Source organism: Thunnus maccoyii, chromosome 20, assembly GCF_910596095.1.
Source record: "Thunnus maccoyii chromosome 20, fThuMac1.1, whole genome shotgun sequence".
Taxonomy (NCBI): domain Eukaryota; kingdom Metazoa; phylum Chordata; class Actinopteri; order Scombriformes; family Scombridae; genus Thunnus; species Thunnus maccoyii.
In genome coordinates, this window is record NC_056552.1 from 10,005,718 (window position 1) to 10,025,033 (window position 19,316).

A 19,316-nucleotide genomic window follows, 5' to 3' on the forward strand; every position below is an offset into this window, starting at 1 on the left:
GTGCACGCGCGCGCATGTGACATCACTACTGGGATTGGCTCGCCCTCACTGGGGTGGAGAGTCTCCTCCACAGGCTACAGTGGGAGACGAAGAGGAGAGTGAGGGACAGGAGGAATAGTTTCCATCAGCCACGGAGCTCAGCGCAGGGGCCACCTCCACTCAGAGCGAACCACGCCCGGGGACAGGGGGAGACTGAGGGCCCCCCTCCACCCCAACTGTCCAAACTCCTGGAGGGAGGGATGGACTGTGAAGAGGAGTTTTAGTGAGGTTACAGGTTGACAAGATGAAGTTCGGGAAGAGCATCTGTGTGCTCAATGTAGGGGGAACCCGGTACGCCTTCACCCGTGAGGTGATCAGGGATTTCCCTCTCCGGCGCGTCAGTCGCCTGCATGCCTGCGCAACCGAGAAAGAGGTTCTTGAACTATGCGATGACTACGACCGGGATCGGAATGAGTTTTTCTTCGACCGCCATGCGCAGGCTTTCTTGTTCATTATGCTATATGTGCGCTCCGGCAAACTCCGCTTTGTCCCTGGAGTGTGTGAACTGTCCTTCTACACAGAGATGCTCTATTGGGGGCTGGAGAGCGCGCACTTGGACTCCTGCTGCCAGAAACGCCTGGACGACAGGATGTCCGAGATCGGACTGGACAGTCTGTCTGAGGAGGACATCCGAGTATCGTCGGATGAGTCCCAGAATCCGAGCGAGCCGGTACAACGGACTGAGCTCACCGGTCGCGCTAGATGGCTCGAGCTGATACGCAAAACATTCGAGGAGCCAGACTCTTCGCTTGCGGCGCAGGTTTTGGCTTCAGTGTCCGTGATCTTTGTGATCGTCTCTATGATCATGCTGTGTGCCAGCACTCTGCCGGACTGGGATACAGCCAAGAGAAATACTGTGGAGGAGCACAGGTAGGCGAGAGTCAGGGTCACTTAAGTTTAGAGGAATATGAGCCAGAAGAACCCCTTCATCAGGATGCGCCTGTAATTAAATAAGTTTAGGCGCAAGGTGTGTGGATGTCCTAGAGAAGAGAGACTGTGCTGGTCTGGTGCGTAAAAGCGAGTAGTAAACTCATGTCATGAGCTCAGTAGACTAAATCATACGTTTTTGAGATGATAAATATCTCTCCTCTCGTAAACACCTGGGGATAGCACCTGCATGCGTTCAACGCAGTAAACATTGCGCATCCAGAGGGGTGATGGATGGAGGCTTTTGTCACATCCCAGCTGTTTGAGTCCAAATGTAATGTTTTAGTCTTTATCACTATAAGAAAGGGTCAAAGATCAACAGATTAACAGGGACAGTATGCCTATGGATAAGTATCAGTAGATGCAGAAGAAATCGTCCTTGTGTTTGGTGACTTGAACCCCCCAGAGGTCACACAATGACAAGTTACATTAGGCAAATTAAACACCAGGATCCTCACATGAAAGACAAGCTCACAAGGAGGCCAATTACCAATCCATATTATCTACAAAAAGGGTCATGTTAATTATTACACAGGAAGCCCTCCCTCTGCTCTGTCTTCCTCCTGACTCTCTTCCCTCCTCTCCTTCTCTCCCCTCCTCACCCTTAATTTGAATATCTTTATTGGCTCGGTTAGTTGACATTGCACAGTACACAAGAAAGACAAACATATCAGATAACTGACAGATTGACAATATTCCAGTAGGTAATGAATTGAAAGAACATGGTGTACTGAGGGATTATAAATTAGGCAAACCAAACAACACTGAATGAAGCCACTCACAGGAATCACTGGCTATCTTTTCCACGTTTTCCATTTTAGCTTCAGATTGGGTCAAAGGATAAAAAGTGCACTTTTGTCTTCACATTATCTCGGCCGCATCTAATCCTTGGATGTCCCCTCGCAGACAGACTGTCCCCTCTAGGAAGCCTGAGGCGGCCTTTCTCTATATAAGGCTGGATTCTGTTCACTGTACCTAGTTTTGAGTTTTGGATCAGTTACAGTGGTTAGGTAATCAGATAAGTGTGTAGTTTATACATGGGGTCAAAAGGATTCCAATTTCATTTCATCCCAGTAGATGATGCAATTCTCTCAGTTGCTCTATAATTTGCTTTGGTCTAATTGTGCTGATGTAGTTATCCTTAGGCTCTGTGGTGTTTGTGCTCAACCTTGACTGGCTCTATGTCAAATACAAGCACCACCTGACTCTAATTCATTTTGATTGGCTTTGCTGTGCTAATCAATGGGGTAATTGTGTCTCTCTCTCTTTGAAGGTTTTCAATTCCTCCCTCTGTGCAGTTTCCTGGCAGTTTTCTTGTCTTCCGTCCATATTGTACTATATATCTTTCCCCCTGTGTTTACTCGTGTCAACCCTGAATTGCGTCACATCTTCCTTGTTTCCCATAATTTATTTTAACTCTGCTTTGCTTCCTTCTCCCCCACATTTACTGATTGTCAAACAGCATCTCATATCATCTTTATCTCTCTGTACGTCCCCTGTCATTTCCTGTTTACAGTCTGTCACACTCATATTTCTCCTCTCTGTTTTGTAGGATAGTGGAGGCCGTTTGCATTGGCTGGTTTACAGCAGAGTGCACAGTGCGCTTTCTGGTGGCCAGAGACAAGTGGGACTTCCTCCGCCGGCCGCTGAACATCATTGATGTGATTGCCATCACACCCTACTATGTCACCATGGTGATGGCCGGGGCAGGGATGCCGGGTGCCGGGCTCGGGGTTGCTGGGGTAATACTTCGGGTGCTGAGGATGATGCGAGTCTTCTGGCTCATGAAGCTGGCCAGACACTTCCTGGGGCTGCAGACACTGGGGCTGACGCTCAGGCGCTGCTACCGGGAGATGGTCATGCTGATGGTGTTTGTCTTCGTCGCCATGGCGATATACAGCGCTCTGGCCCAGCTGCTGGAGCACGGCTTGGATTTGGGCACGCAGAACCCGGATTACGCCAGCATCCCTGCCGCCGCCTGGTGGGTCATCATCTCCATGACGACAGTTGGGTACGGGGATGTGTACCCTGTGACAGTTGGGGGACGGGTGCTTGGGGGCATGTGTGTAGTGAGTGGCATTGTTCTACTTGCGCTGCCCATTACATTCATCTACCACAGTTTTGTACAGTGCTACCATGAACTCAAACTCCGCTCTGCCAGATACGCTCGCAGCCTGTCAACAGAGATACTGTAATGACCATTTATACCAAACACCTATGGCCCCCGGCTACATCAGAAAGGAACTCTACAAACCAGAAGAGCTGCTGATGCCCCTTGTGAAATGATGCTCAACTCTGCTCTGCCCTGTTTCCTGCCTGAGCTGCATCTGTTGGCCCGTGTAATTCCTGCCTGTTGTGTTGATGATCTCCAATCATCATCTTCAATCAGCATGCTGCGCGCGCGTCTCCTTAACAACACCATTTGGACAGAAGAATAGGAATACGCAAATAATTATTTATTAAACACACACAGGAGCAGTCAATCCAGATTCGACAGTGGCTGCTGTTTACACTGTATTTCCATGGTTACAACATTGGCAGAGACGGCTGCTTTTTTGTATGTTGCATCAAGTGCTGTGTGTGTGTGTGTGTGTCTTTGTCTGGCCATCACTTTGTCTAAGCTTCTCACCCAGATGGTACCAGTTACACAAGATTGATATGTGACCTAGATACATTCTGTTAAACCTATGAAATATAAAGAAGGAGTGAACAAGTGAGTGCAAAGTGGAGATGGAGAAGGGGTACACAGAGGGCTTATTGTGTAGGAGTGGCATAAACCTGATAATGAAATATGGATACAGGTCAACAAGGTGTACAAGGTGTCAGACAAATAAAGGGTTGACGGATATGACAGGGCAGATGGAGTGTGAAACGGGAGGATAAAAGACGACGGGACGAAATGACAGACGACAGAATATGAACAAGCTGGAGCACAAAGACTGAATAGATGGAGTGTGTGTTCTCCATTTGTGAGAGAATGCAAGGCATCTTGTATTTCTGCGTCTCCAAGGCAACCTCATCCTCCAACATGTCAATCATAACGTGCACACACAAATAGGCCACATACACGCACATGTCCATGCTGGCACGCAGCATTTTTTGTGATTACTGGGAATATGACATCACAGGATTAGTTTAAAATTGCCACAAAAAAAAAAAAAGAAAACCAAGAGAGGAAACAGAAATGAACAGTAGAGGCTGTCACAGATGATGGTTCTGACATTCGGTGAATGAGATGTTTCCACTGTCCACGGTTTGCCAAGAGACACATGATCCAAACAAACAAGTCAACACCTCTCCCACACAACAGTCTTTCTCTGCATCTTCTCTCATCTTCCTCCTGTTGCCATCAACCATCCTCTTTTTACACACCATGCTCACACACACACACACACACACATATCAAGCTCTTTCCCTTCTGTTGCAAAGGAAATTAAACAATGAATGAGTATGTTCATTATCAGTCTGTCCTCAACTTTAAAGTCAAAATTTGGTATTTCATCATGAATTTTGCGGTGTGTATTATAAACAGTACATGTCTCAATATCCTCGTCTTTGTAGTACCAACATGCTTTTTAAATAGTTTAACTGCCTCAAAAAATTAAGGATAATCAGTATTTTATTACCTACTGGTGAAAACACATAATTTTGAACTCATGTATAGCTTATAGCCAAGTGAATTTAGTCCAGGCCTGATTGAAATCATCAATCAAAACTTTTTCATCAGTAGTCTATGGACTTGTAATTAATGTGACCGATGTGCAAGTTTTTATAATAAAATGACTCTGTGTAAAATGTCTGCGAATGTGTAATCGCTTTTTACAAATCAAACTGTACCATAAAAATTGTCAAATTTAAGTGCTGTGACCTCAGAGGCATTGGGCTCCATTATCTGCTTTTCACAGTGTTGGAATACTAATCTTCAGGTTTTTCACATCACTTATTCCTTTAAAGTCCCCCTCCGACTTAAAAATTTGTTTTTCTCGCCTCAGTTGGATGTTTGAGCTTCGCTATGCAGAACGATGTACGTGCAAGAGTTTGACACCAGAAGACCGTTTTCACCTTCATCTGCTGAGAGTGGAAAGTTTCTCTGCACTTGCTGAAAATCTGAGTTAAAAGCACGATTTGTGACATCACAACTAGCTCGGAAGCCAATTGTGGTCCGTTATGAAACTTACACAAGTGTGATGTGGAAACTTGAAGCCTCCAGTGCACAAACACTGAGAATGAACTTTACAATGAAGTAGGAGACATTCAGCCTGATCACCAGAATAAAACGTTGGCATTGTACATTTCTGCAAACCACAGATACGTTGGATATCTACATTTCCAAAATATGTTTATCAACATTTCCAGAATACATATTATATTAACATTTCTAAAGTGACGTAGCTCACATGACATCTATATGAGCTGACTTTCGTATTAGGAGGAGGAGGGGTCAGAGGATGGCTGGGAAAGTTGTTGGCAGAAAGTTGGAAATCAGCAGATTTTGTTTGAGACCACCTAAAAATCAATGCCTGCTTCCCGCTTCAATTTGCAGCCATTTTTATTTTATTTTATAGTTTTATTTTAATCCAAACCATGATCTTTCCGTAACCCTAACCAAGTGGTTTTTAAACCTAACCAGACCTTAACCACAGCGTCATAAAACATCATTATTCAACTGACAACAGCCAACATTGAAATGTAAACATTCAACATATCTGTGGTTTGCAGAAACGTACAATGCCAACATTTTATTCTGGCGATTGGGTTGAGACATTTTGTGTCTAGTGGTTAAACTTCAGAAATTTTAAGTATTTGCCTATATGTAGATTCTGGATTTTTGATAGAAGGAGAAGGTTTAATTTTAAGAATTTCTAACTAGGTCATTTATCTTTTTTTTCATGGGAAAAAAACACATTGGCCACAAGTTATTATTCAAAGCAGAGCATTTTTATAATAATAGTACTATGTCATATGACCTCAAGATGTGATACATGGATAAGGCTTTTATGGCGGATAGAGCCTGATCCTTTATGTGATGATACTCTATTTACACCTCTGGGCCTTCTCTAGGCAATGAAACGTAACACTCAATGTGAGGAGCACCTGAGCCTGTTGGCAAGGGCATTCGGTGCACTCATCAGATTCACACTATGGTGAACATTGTGCCACAGTCTGGTTCACGAAGTACTGTTATAAGGTTAAATCGACAAAGAATCACAAACGGCTGCTGCTGCACTGCTCTCTCAGGGTTCAAGCGTTTTAAAAATGTTCCACATTTATCAGTAACCAAGCCTTCTCAGTCAGCTCATTCAGTATTCACAAGGTTTTTTTTGCACACTAAAATATCAGTGAATTAAAATGTTACCCAGTTTGGGTCAATATAGCACCAACGCAATACTGGGTTAATGTAACTCTTGAGAGCCACTCAAGACATGGGGTTGTTTTGGTTCAGTTTTAGTGTTATTTTTTATTTTATTGTTAGGTTATTTACCCAAACTAAAGGTTGTTATAGTCTACTTTGCTCTTTTTAAACTTACATGTCACAGTTTGTTATTGATTGTTAATAACCTGTGTATCTTTTCAATGTCATATGCACAATGTTTTGTACAAGAAACAATACATTTGTGACAGTTTTTAGCTAAAGCTTGGGTCAAAATAATATATTTCTACTGTGTTAAGATAACCCAATGTTGTATTAGTGCTATATTGACTCAAACTGGGTAAAATTTTTAATAACTTTTACAATATATACAAAACACAACTTGTTTTCATTAAATGGAACACAAGATCATGTATTACAGTAAATCAGTGAAGAACAAGTAACAGAAAAAACATAAAACCAATAAACCCAAACAAAAATAAGGGGGCTCAATGTATCCATAAATAAAACATAAATGAAGTATCACATTTTTATGAAAAAAAAAGCAAATCCCTCCTGTTAAGTTTCTTCCATATACATCTGAAGTTGAATATAAATGCCTACATTAACAAATTAAGGGAAAATAAACAGAAGGTCTTACTAAGGTGTCTACAACAGCTTCGGTGCTCTTTGGCAAAGATTCTTCAACTCTCTTCTGGAGGAATTAAGACCATCCCCAAGATAAATTCCCATTTCAAATTCATCATTTTTTTTTGATGATGGTGGTGTTGGAGAGTGCTGTCTGACATCTAATATTTCAGTTATGTTCAGTTAGGTTCATTCAGACATTGTGATTGCAAAAGACACAGCAAATTTCACATAATTTTCAGTTACCCCTCTTGCCTTGTATCGGAGCATCTGCTTCCCTAGTCATTAATTTATTTATCACACTCTCCATGTGTGAAGGACTTTTTGTTATTGTAAACTGGGTTAGACACCAAATTTGTCTGCCACATGGTGTGACTGATTTTTGATTGGGGTTTAGTGGACCTAATAGTTTACCCATGTGGTGAATAAATAGTTTAACATATGAAAATATGGTGTTTTATGAGGAAAAATACCGTGTGTCCTCTTTCCAGTGTCCTCTGCCTTCCCAGCTGCCAAAATCCACATCATAAAAATCCACATGATAAAAATGTTGACACACTAATTGCAGTTGTTACTGTGCACTCACAGCAAAAAGCTTTAGCAGATGTGAGTGCCTTGTGGACTGTTTTTTTTTACGTGGGTGCTCTAACCTTCTAATTAATGGAGTTTTTGAGGCTGTATGCAGCCTGAGGGAAGACCTGCAGACACTAATAGGAACAAAAATCTACCACTATGTTCTCTGCATATTTTTCAGGAGAAAATCATTTAATCACATTTTGATTTACACTTTGATGTATCATTGTAATATTCTCCTAAAAAGATTATAGACTTAAACCTCATTTAAAGAGGAGGCAGTTAAGGACTCTTTGTAACAAAGATGCAAATACAACGTTATCATGAACATTTTCATTATCTATCTATATTAAGTATCAGGTTCCTATCAATAACCTAAATTTGATTTTAAGTAGGGCTAATGCATTTCTAATTCTGTTGTTAGACTACAATTATTATGGAAAGCATAATAAGCAGTTTCATGATTATTTGCTCGATTGATAGTTTCATGTGTTGGTTGAAGAACCAATGACTACATTGCACCCAGTGGTGGAAGAAGTATTCAGATCCTTTACTTAAGTAAAAGTATCAACACAACAATGTAAAAATACTCCATCACAAGTAAAAGTCCTACATTAAAAATCCTACTTAAGTAAAAATACATAATTATTAGCAAAATGTACTTAAAGTATTGCAGTAAAAGTAGTGGTTTGGTCCCTCTGACTGATTTATTATTATATATGACATCATTAGATTATTAATACTGAAGCAGTGTTACAGCAGCATGTTACTGTTGTAGCTGCTGGAGGTGGAGCTAGTTTCAACTACTTTATATACAGTTAGCTAGTTTAATCCAGTGGTTCCCAACTTAGGGGTCAGGCCCCTCCAAAGTGTCACCAGATAAATCTGAGGGGTTGTGAGATGATTAATGGGAGAGAAAATAAGAAAAAACAAAGTTCTGATATACAAATCTGTTTTCAGTTGGAATTTTTCTCAGTCTTTGATTTTTGCTGAAATATTGGATCAAATGAAATGAAATGAAACCATGTGAGAAGTTTGGAGGGAAAAACCACTATTTGGTCGATCTGTTAACAACTCATAGACATCTGAAATGTGACCCCGACTACTAAAGTAACTAAAGATGTCAGATAAGTGTAGTGGAGTATAAAGTACAATCATTCCCTCTGAAATGCAGTGGAGTGGAAGTATAAAGTTGTATAAAATGGAATACTCAAGTAAAGTACAAGTACCTCAAAATTGTACTTAAGTAGGCTACAGTACTTGAGTAAATGTACTTTCCACCACTAGCATCACCCCACTTTATGTACCATAACACACAAAACGCAGTTTCTAAATGATCAATGCAGAGAGTATAGTGACTATCAGTTAAGTATTTGGTTTTGGTGTCATTTACGCAACATCTCCTCACGTGCCTCCTACAGCCCTCACACTTGAGACCAGCTGACTTCTGACGTCACTTTCCCTCGACGTTCGCAGCAGGAAGTTCTTTCACCGGGTGATTTTGTTGTGGATAACACGTCGTCCCCTGCCCTTCAGCCGTAAAATGTACTACAAATTCAGCGGTTTCACCCAGAAGCTGACGGGGTCTTCTTCCACGACGGCCTACAGCCCTCAGGTGAGCCCGGGAGTCGCGGTGTCGGTTAGAGAGCGAGCCGGTAACCGCTGAGGATGACCTTCATGTCACCGTGCTGGATTACGAACCATGAAACTGCAGCTACAAGGGCTTTAAAATCACATAAAATACTTTAATGGACGGTTAAATTTAGGATCTTGTATTTTAATTGTTTTCTTAGTTGAAGAAATAACGGTTATTAACGGGCGTTAACATGCTTCCTGTTTAGTTACTCGGTTGTTAGCTAAACTAGCGTTAACCGTTACAACTGTCCTCATTTGAACTTCATTTGAACCTCAATTCAGCAATTTCACTCTCCAGAAATGTCTTCTAAAGTCATCTTCAGTTTTTATATAGTAATTTAACTTTTAAAAAGTTTCAGGCACACTATAAAAAGCTTTATTCTATCCTTATTGACATATAAAACAATTACAAATTTCTTCTTTCACAAAATGAATCTATACAAAGTATCAAAATATTCATCTTGCGGTTTGCAGAAGAAAAATAAAAAACAAATTGAGCTAGGTGGAGTTACGGTTCATACAAAGAGTTGAAACATAAAAAAATAGGAATTCATAATTTTTTCAGCCTTTGGATGAAAGGAAAATCAAATTGAATCAATGTACTGTTTGATCTCATTTGTGAAAACCAAGCATTCGTCTTATTACCTGTAAAACTTGCTTTCACCATTTAAAAAAAAAAGCTGCCTAAAGTAACACATGACTTATTGGTGATGCCACTTATTTTGGTATGTTTCTGATGACGTATATAGGCCCTACGTCGTGTGTCGCCAGTTTATTCATGTCTTTCTACAACTACGTGAAGACCACTTAACAATGTTGCTATTTCGACATTTGGTGGTTATTTATTTTATCCCACTGTCCGTGAAAGGCTCCTAGCAGCAAATATGTATATTATATATCAGTCCCTGCAGGAAATTGCGATTTTGTGATCACAATAATTAACGCAAATTCAAGAAATCTCAGCAATATTCGCAAGAGCTTGCAATTTTGCGCAATTAATTCAACTTTTCAGCATGAAATGGCCAAAACAACATACGGCTTGTGATTTGGACCAATTAATGCATTTAGTGTCATGGTAACTTGTCATTGCAGTGTGTTGGTCAAGGATTCAGGTGGACGATGGACGGATCTCACCTACCAATAAAAATGATGCCATAGACCGAGCAAAACAATTCCCAAATGTTCTCAAATGAGATTTGCGTTCAGTTAGTCAGAAGAATACAAGTTGATGCGTTGTTCAGACAACAAAGATGGACATAATCTACCTCAAACACTCAACGGGCACTTTGGAAATTAAACTATATTTTTACGTTAAGGGATTTATTTTAATTATTATTATCGACTGATTTTATTTGGTGCTAATGTTGAGGTGAAAGTTTATTTAATAAAGGGTTATAGATGGAACTCAAGTACATTATTTTCTTATTTATATAATTTTGAGCCCATGGTTTTCATGTTCAGAAAATAAATGTAAAAATTATCAAAATATTATTGAAATACAGTTGACTTTATGATATGCAGTATGCTTTTTATTGAAGTAAGTGATTACATATGACTCTTCATTGGTAGTAGTTTTTTTTAAATGGCATTATTTTCCTTTGTTAGCAATTTTTCCCAATTCCTGCAATTTTCCCGCAAAAAGAGCACATAAAACATTGCGAATGGTATCGCAATCTTTGAGAAAATGCGCTGCAAAATTAAGCATTTTTGGCCACTATAATCACAAAAAAAAAATCGAAATCCTGGAGGCACTGGTTGACAGGGACAGGTAGGTCTTTCTACAACCAAGTGAAGACCAATTAACAACGTTTCTGTTTCGTCGGTGAGTAGTTACTGATTTTACCCCACTCTCCATGAAAGGCTCCTAGCACCATATATATATATATATATATATATATATATATATATATATATATATATATATATATATATATATATATATATATATATACATCTATAGATGTTGCCATTTCCTGCGTTAATCCTACTTGCGTTTTCCCGACAACCATGTGGTTACCAGGTTACATTGTCATGATGTCGTTGGCACATATTCTGGTTAACTGGATGCATCCTGCCTGTCTGTCTTTATTATGTATGTAATTACCCTTTTGCATTGCTGCCTTATGACAGAACCTTTATTTAACCTTTATTCTGAAAGGTTATTTCCTATCTGTTGATCTGGCCTTCATGTGACTTTATAGCCAATAGCCTCTCAAAGCATTGGCCAGATGTGACCTTTATTATTCCTTTATACTACAGCAGCCTCCTTGTTATTCTATTGATGGGGGTGTTAGGCTGCCTTTAAGTTCTTCTGTGTCTTAGTCCCTTATCTGACATTTACATTCTTTTTAGTTGTACAAAAATTAGCCTGTAACATAAATACTGTCAGTGGCAGAAATAATACATTTAGTACTATACTAAGGTTCAATATTGAGTTACTGTAGTTGTACTGTACTGAAGTATTTCCATTTCATGGTACTTTATACTTCTACTCCACTATATTTCATGAGGAAATACTGTACTTCTTACTCCACTATATTTATTTCTCAGCTACAGTTACTTTTCAGATAAAGATTGAACATACAAAATTAGAGCTGCATCAATTAGTGGATCAATTGATTAGTCGATCGACAGAAAATCAATCAACAACTATTTTGATTAAAAAAAACGCCATAAATTTGCTGGTTGCAGCTTCTCAAATGTGAAGATTTAAAGCTTTTCTATGTTCCTTCCAGACATGTTAGGATATGAAAAAAATACTCTGCTTTAAAAAAAATATGACCTTGTGTCTACTGTTGTTTTTCCACAAAAAATCTTAAATCATAAGTAATGAATCAAATTACATTGTTGTTAATAGCTTCCTCTCAACCAGCTACAACATTATAATGGTGCTTACATCATAATGCATCAGTAATAAATTATTAATGTTATAACAATGACAGGGCCATTTTGCACAATGAGTAGGCTACTTTTTATATTTTATATACATTTTGTTGATAATATACTTATACTAAAGTAGTTTTACTTGTAACAGAGTATTTTGATGAATATTTAGATACTTATTCTAGCACTAAATATTGTTACAGATCAATATAGAATATTATAGGATGCCATAAAATATAAAAGAAGAAGAAACGACAGAGATAAACCTATACAGCTGTCTGAAACAAACCAATTAATTTCATATATTAATACTTTATACTGTAGGATTTTAGAGAAACTTCTTTACTCAGGTTTTGACACATTTTTTTTCTTTTTACAGTCCCGCAGCTTCAACTTTTCACACTTACAAAGTAATTGTCACCTCGAAAGCAGATCATGTGACATCATCTCCCTTTATCCTCTCAGGGTTGCCTAACTTAGCTCAAACGTGGTATATAGATTGAGGCAGGTTAATAGATAGGCTGTTAGTCTTTCCAGTCCATCAATCAATTAATCATTTGTGCCATCTTTGATCCGAAGGTTGGCTTTCATAGTCCTCCCAACTGTTTGTCTTCTCAGCCTTTCTCTTGAGTTGTTTGTCTTCTTTCTCTGCTCCATCTCCTTATGTCATCAAGCCACATTATGCTTTGTCTTCCCACTCCTCGTTTCCCTTCAGTCATCCCTTCCAAAACCCTTCATCAGCCTCCCACTGGACCCCCTCATCAAGTGCCCCATAACCTCAAACTTCCTCTTCCTCCCTCCCTTAAACTGTCTGTCTTCCCCTACCACTTCAAGAACTTTATCCTTTGACACAAATCTTCTCCAGCTGATCTTCAGCATTCTCCTCTAGCACCATATCTCAGAGGCATTTATCCTTTTTTTTTGCTTCCTCTGTCAGTGTCCATGTTTCTGATCCATATGTAAGAACAGAAAAGATATACAGTAGGTTTCAGTGATCTTTTTCCTTACTTTGATGTTGATGTTGCTTCTTAGAAGTTCTTTATTTTCCAAGAAAACTATTTTTTCTTGTCCGATTCTGCATCCATCTTCGTAAATTCGACTTCCCAGGTGTTTGTATTTGTGCATTTGCTCTACTTCTGAATCCTCCAGTTTAATTTTGATCTTCTCAATTTCACCTTTTCCCATAATCATTGATTTGGTCTTTCTGCTGTTCATTGCCTGATATACAGCTTCTAACATTTCTTGGAGTTCCTGCTCATCTTCTGCCAGAAGAACTGTATTGTCAGCATACCTGATGCTCGTCAAGCGCTCCCCATTTATCTGCATCCCTGTCTTCTCTTGTAGTGCTTCTTCGATCATCCTCTCCGTGTACAAATTAAAGAGAACTGGAGATAAGATGCGTCCTTTTTAAGATGTCTACTACTTCTATTTCTCCATTTTCTGTAATGACAGCTGCTTTCTGGATTCAATATAGATTTTTTTTATTATTCTTATATCACGTGCTGGAATTCCTTCATCTTTCAGTATCTCAATTAGTCGCTCATGGTTTACCTGTTCAAAAGCTTTTTGAGAGTCTATGAACAGCATGTAAACTTTTTTGTTCCTTTTTATTATTCTCTGTCCAGTTGTTCTTAGTGTGGAGACGCCATCTCTTTTTCCTTTTCTATAGCTCTGCTGGCATTCTGAAATCCTGATATCAATGTTGTTGGTTATACTTCTCTTGATTATATGCAACACTATCTTTGACCCATAACTTATAGCCTAATACTTTACCAGCCTGTGCTCTTCGCTTGAGTATTTTTCACTCTCCGTAGAGGAATGAAATTGCTCTTCAGAAATTCTTCTGGTAGCTTTCCTGATTTGTAGATCTTGTTTGTGACATTTTGACGTTTCTTATTCCCTCTAGTCCTCGACTTTGAATTAGTTTTGCTTGGATACCATCTGCTCCACATACTTTTCTTTTGGATAGCTTCTTATCACTTCCTGAATTTCTTCCTCTGTGATTTCATTCATTTCTTTGCCAGTTATATAACCTGTTTCTCGATTCGTCTGTGTTTCTGTCCTTCGATCCACATATATTTTCTTGATATACCGAGCCCATCTTTTAAGCACTTGGGTTTTTTTCCTAGTTTGTCTTTTATTGTTGTTGATTGTGACTTGCCAGTGCTTTTCCCTTGAAATGTTTCACTTTCTGAGGAAACCTTAGGTTATGCTGTCTATTCACAGGTTGACACAGGTTGTTAAAATGTTCTTTCGCTTCACTGTACATTGGTTGTTTCTCTTTCTTTTGGTTTTGGTACTCTCTTTGTCAACCTTGATCTTTTGCCTCTGTCAAAAGATTCATTAAAACAGACGACAATGTTCACGCTTAATGTCACCCGACCTGCATGTGTAGGGACTAGGAAACTCTAACCAGACACAGAAAAGCTCATTATTCCCCAGCCTCCTGCACAAAGCACTCTATGTTCTCCTGTAATAACAAGTTACACAAGAGAAGCTACAAAAATACATACTAGGAATCTTCTCTTCATTTCTGGTACAATGCACAAATATGAATTCCTGCTGCAAACACTATTAGTAAAGTCTTTTCTTAAAGGGGACATATTATACACATTTAAAGGTCTATATTTTTAGTCTGGGGCTCTACTGGAATATCTTTGCATGATTCACAGGTTAAAAACTACTTATTTATCTTCTACCGACCCTTTATGCAATCCCTCAGTTCAGCCTCTGTCTGAAACAAGCCGTTTTAGCTCCTGTCTCTTTAAGCCCGCCTCCAGGGGAGCCCACTCTGTTCTGATTGGCCAGCTCTTGGAAGCTGCCCCTCAGTAGACATCCGCAGGCTACAGGACTACATCAGCAAACCATGCAACAAACTATAGTAGAAGGATTTCGCTACTTTTTTCTTCACTCAAAATGTCATCTTCTCAAATGCATCTGTACATATTTGAGCCACAATCCAATCTGAAATATGAGAGTAGACGACGCAAACAACACATGGAAAAACCTTAGCAACCAAGGCTACGGTACAGACGGCCGTATATGTGCATGCGTGACGATCTGACATCAAGATAGAAAAAAACGTCACTAAAACGAAGCGTTCAGAGCAGGCTGAAGCCCTGGCTTTTGGCTTGTAGGCAGCATTTCCACATATGCTAACCTCAAATTTCGGAACTTTGACCATGTTTAGCATAGATGTCCGACATCATAACCGTATATAGATAACGGAAAACCAGCAAAAAAGCATACGTTCCCTTTAAATAGCAAGTAAAAATAATCTGCTTTCAGTGCCTCTGCGTTTTCATATGTCAGATTTCATTTCCCTGCTCCCACTCTATCTACCTCCACACACTCTAACAAGGTAATTGGTCTCCCAATTATTTTTCAAACCAAGGTGGGTGAGAAGCTTCCTCCAAGTGACAAGATATTAAGGAGGCACATTTGTACTTCATTAAATATACAGTGCACGTCTGATCTTTACTTACAGTGTTTACTGTCTGAAAAATAGAACAATAGTATGAAATTTAATGACTTGTGTAGATTAATAGCAAAGTTACTGGTCCAAATCACACTGATCGAAGATTTCTGGGTGTGAAATGATCACACACCAAAAGAATACAGCAAAGCAGGTGTCTACAGGTCGAAACTGTGTAAAAAAAAAATATATATATATATATATATGTGGCTGTAGTAGACTAGGAGCCCAATAAAATATTGTGATATTGCTTACAGATATAACATTGAAGAGCGCTAGACAAAAATAAGCCTAGATGTTAAAATACTGTAGTTTGTAGTGTTGAACTGCTAATTGGGGTGCTCTTTAATAATCGTAACAAGTACTTGAACAGTCTCACAAGTGGGGAAACAACTCAAAAGATGAGATTAATCAAGGTTCAAGGTTTCTTTATTAGTACCCACGGCTAAATTTGTTGTGCAGAAAGGAGATTCAGTATTCCAGAGTTAAAAAAGAAGACATCACAGCAATACAGATTCAAAAGACATTAAAACAAATACACTAAAACAAGTATCATCACAATATCAAAAAATAGTATCAGAGTATAACTACTCCCAAGAAGGTCATGACAAAGTGCTTCTCCACACACACACACTCACCCACTCACTCAAACGCTTAAAGTGCCAGGCATGGATGAAGTGCATCATCTCGTGCTAGCTTTGTTTAGTAGTGCAATGGCTGTCGGTACAAAAGCATTTCTGTATCGTTTTGATCGCCACAAACCGGAGCTGTCTCCTTCTCAAAGGTCAATTTAGAGTCTATGACTGTCCAAAGATATTTGTAGCTCTTCTACGCAATCCACAGACTGGTCTTTTAATGATCTTAGTCTCATAGATTGAAGCATAAGTTCTGAAATCTACAATCATATCCTTTGTCTTGGATATGTTTAGCTTCAGGAAAGATTCGTCACACCAGATGACAAACTCATCAATACCTGGGCCATGGCTGAAATCATTAGCAGACTGACTCATCTGCAAATTTCAGTATGGTCCTGTCCTCATGCTCATTTTGGCTCATTTTTATGTATAGAATATAAATTAAATGTAAGAGAACACAGCCCTGGGATGAGCTAGTAGAAGAACATAATGAATCTGATGAAATTCACTCTCACCCTTTTGTGTTCTGTTGTCAAAAAAAATCCATTATCCAACCCACCAGATTGTGACTCAACTCAAAATGCTCTGTCAGCCTTATGGCTAGAATGCAAAGTATTAAAGGCTGAAGAAAAATCAATAAATAGCAATCTAGCATGGTTTTTATCCCCCTCTAGGTGTTTAAACAAAATGTTAAGTAGGGTGATTGTAGCATCCTCAGCTCCTCTGTGTGCCTTATAGGCAAATTTCATAGGGTGCATGGTTTCCCTTTCAAACTCTCAGGGTTTTCATTACAAGAGGAGTGAGGGCGACTGGCCTGAAGTCATTAAAAGCTTTGGGGCTCGCTGCCTTCAGGGTGATTAGAGCCTGCTTCCACAGGTTAGGTACACGTTGTAGGTTCAGAGACATGTTGAAAGTATCATAAAAGATAGAACTTCATTACCCTGCACAAGACTTGAGTAATTTGCCACTGATATTGTCAGGACCAGCGCTCTTGTTTATCTTTAGAGAAAGGAAAGACTTTTCAACTTCTCTCTGCACCAGGACAAAGAGCCACTTGTATTTAAGTTAAGTTTTTTTTAAGTTTATTTAAGTTTGCTCTCTACTTCAGTTTTATACTTTTGTTTAGCCCTTAGGATTTCGACTTTCACTTCCCTTTTGGCTGCATCTACTTCAGCAGCCCCTCCTTGACCGAAGGACAGCTGCTTCTTCTGTAAACTAGACTTAAGTGCCTTAGACATGATGTCCAAGGTTTGTTATTGGATTTAACCTTAAACTTTTTAGTAGAAATAATCATATTCTCACAAAAAGGTAACAAAAAAACGGATTACATCAATGTCCTTGCAAGAGTCCTTTTTTTTTTCCCTCACTTGCATATACACAGCAGCGTTGAGCACACCATCTTGGATTTTTATTGTACTTAAAGCAGCTAAAATCAATATTTTTATAATAACAATGGATCAAAAGACTGTGTGTAATGTGAAACGGGTTATTGTTTTGGTTTTGATTACTGACATACAGCGGAGTTGTGCATTTGTGACCAACCGGTTATTTATGTACAGGGGCTGAGGCCAAGCGTGCCAGTGGAGACCCCAGCTATGGTCTTCGCCACACCCACCAAGGTGGTCTCAGAGGCCGGGGCCACCGTGGAGTACATGGGAGCAAACAAGGTGCCCGAGTTCCAGAAGCTATTCCAGGTAAAAACACAGACTGCAATAAGCGGAGCCTTAATCACGACACTTATAAAGTTTTCACATTGAGTCTGCTTTTGCTAATTCGAAGAAGTCCTCAGAGTGATCTGCTAAATTGGCTGCCTCTTGGGTCGGACAAGTCAACTTTCAGTCAAAAATATGAAGATTTTTTTTCAGCATTAGGAGATGACAGGTATTTATTTGACTCTCTGATGTTAATGGCCCTCTGCTTCCCCCTTCAGAATTAATCACCAGAGAGGCACTGTGGGAAATAATAAGAGACTGTGAGGTTGGGCAGAGCAATCACTCAAACAAATCCAAATTACCATATTGACTGCTGCACTTTTCTAATTGCAAGAACATTTATTATGAAAGCGAATGTGTTCCAGTGTACAAATATGTATAGAAACTCCAGCCCTCCGAGGCAAATTACACATTACCTTTCATTATAATCAATCATTAGTCATTTTAGTTTTTCCAAACACATTTTTCAGTAACAATTTTTCAATCTGAAAATGTTTATTACATTTTGCAGTAAACGTTGAGAAAATTTTACTTTGAAAAAATGTGCTGACTTGGTTAGAAACTTTGTGTTTTTGTTGTGTTACAAGGGAGAAAAAAGTAGGTAAAGAGTTCAAGGAAAATGGTGTTCTGACCCAAATACCTCAAAATGTTGAGGCCTATCTTACACAGCAGATACTCTTTACTATCTGTTCTGTACTCTCTGCCACAACTTCATTATTTGATTTTTCTTATTTTCCTCTTTTTTTCTTGCTCCTCCCCCTCCTGTCTCCTCTTCTCTCAGACATCAGACGGTGTCCCCATCCATCTGAAGCGCGGCGTTCCCGACAAGCTACTGTACCGCACCACCATGGCTCTCACAGTAGGAGGCGCTCTATACTGTCTGGTGGCTCTTTACATCGCAGCTCAGCCCAGAAATAAGTGACCAACACAAACCCGGGAACAACAGATCCTTTCATAACACCTCTGCCATGTCACGGCTTTATCACCAAACATTCACATTTTCCGTCTGCCCTCGCCATGCCACCTCTTGGGACTCTTGAGAATTTATCGCCAGCTGAACAAAATGTCACACAAATGATAACAACAATAATGTCTTCTTTGTTAAAAAAACAGTGTAAATTAATAAATTTTAAGTGGAAAAAAGTTAAAATATTCTGAGTTCAAGTCTTTTTCATCCTCGTTTGTCAAGATTACAACTTTATGTCCTGCTTTTATATCCCACTAATTAGCACTGACTATATCTGAGGTGTCTTTAAGATGTGTAGACATCATATATGAAGCCATCTATAAGGTAGAAAGCTGCATCATCTCTCAGCTCTTAAACATGCCAAAATAGAAACAGACACGTAAAGATTCATGCGCACAGCTTTCAACAAGCTTGTGGCAGCGCAGAAATAATCGTGTGTGTGTGCGCAAGAGAGACCGAGAGCAAGCATGAT

General features: G+C 39.3%; 2 protein-coding genes across 2 annotated transcripts; both read left to right on the forward strand.

Moving 5' to 3' along the window:
* Positions 1–3: 3 nt before the first annotated feature.
* kcng3 (potassium voltage-gated channel, subfamily G, member 3) lies at positions 4–4,726 on the forward strand. The gene is made up of 2 exons (XM_042396944.1): positions 4–909; positions 2,519–4,726. The coding sequence occupies exons 1-2, from the start codon at positions 284–286 to the stop codon at positions 3,159–3,161; spliced, it is 1,269 nt and encodes a 422-aa protein (XP_042252878.1). The 5' UTR covers positions 4–283; the 3' UTR covers positions 3,162–4,726.
* A 4,249-nt stretch (positions 4,727–8,975) lies between these two features.
* Positions 8,976–19,011, forward strand: LOC121886378 (cytochrome c oxidase subunit 7A-related protein, mitochondrial). The gene is made up of 3 exons (XM_042396293.1): positions 8,976–9,152; positions 17,725–17,859; positions 18,659–19,011. The coding sequence occupies exons 1-3, from the start codon at positions 9,081–9,083 to the stop codon at positions 18,797–18,799; spliced, it is 348 nt and encodes a 115-aa protein (XP_042252227.1). The 5' UTR covers positions 8,976–9,080; the 3' UTR covers positions 18,800–19,011.
* Positions 19,012–19,316: the final 305 nt, after the last annotated feature.

What these genes read in the sequence shown, in the direction of transcription:
- kcng3 (XM_042396944.1), top strand. Translation starts at nt 284, where the DNA reads ATGAAGTTCGGGAAGAGCATCTGTGTGCTCAATGTAGGGGGAACCCGG. An exon ending in AATACTGTGGAGGAGCACAG is followed by an intron (nt 910 to 2,518) that starts GTAGGCGAGAGT and finishes TCTGTTTTGTAG; the next exon opens with GATAGTGGAGGCCGTTTGCA.
- LOC121886378 (XM_042396293.1), top strand. Translation starts at nt 9,081, where the DNA reads ATGTACTACAAATTCAGCGGTTTCACCCAGAAGCTGACGGGGTCTTCT. An exon ending in CGACGGCCTACAGCCCTCAG is followed by an intron (nt 9,153 to 17,724) that starts GTGAGCCCGGGA and finishes ATTTATGTACAG; the next exon opens with GGGCTGAGGCCAAGCGTGCC. An exon ending in AGTTCCAGAAGCTATTCCAG is followed by an intron (nt 17,860 to 18,658) that starts GTAAAAACACAG and finishes CTCTTCTCTCAG; the next exon opens with ACATCAGACGGTGTCCCCAT.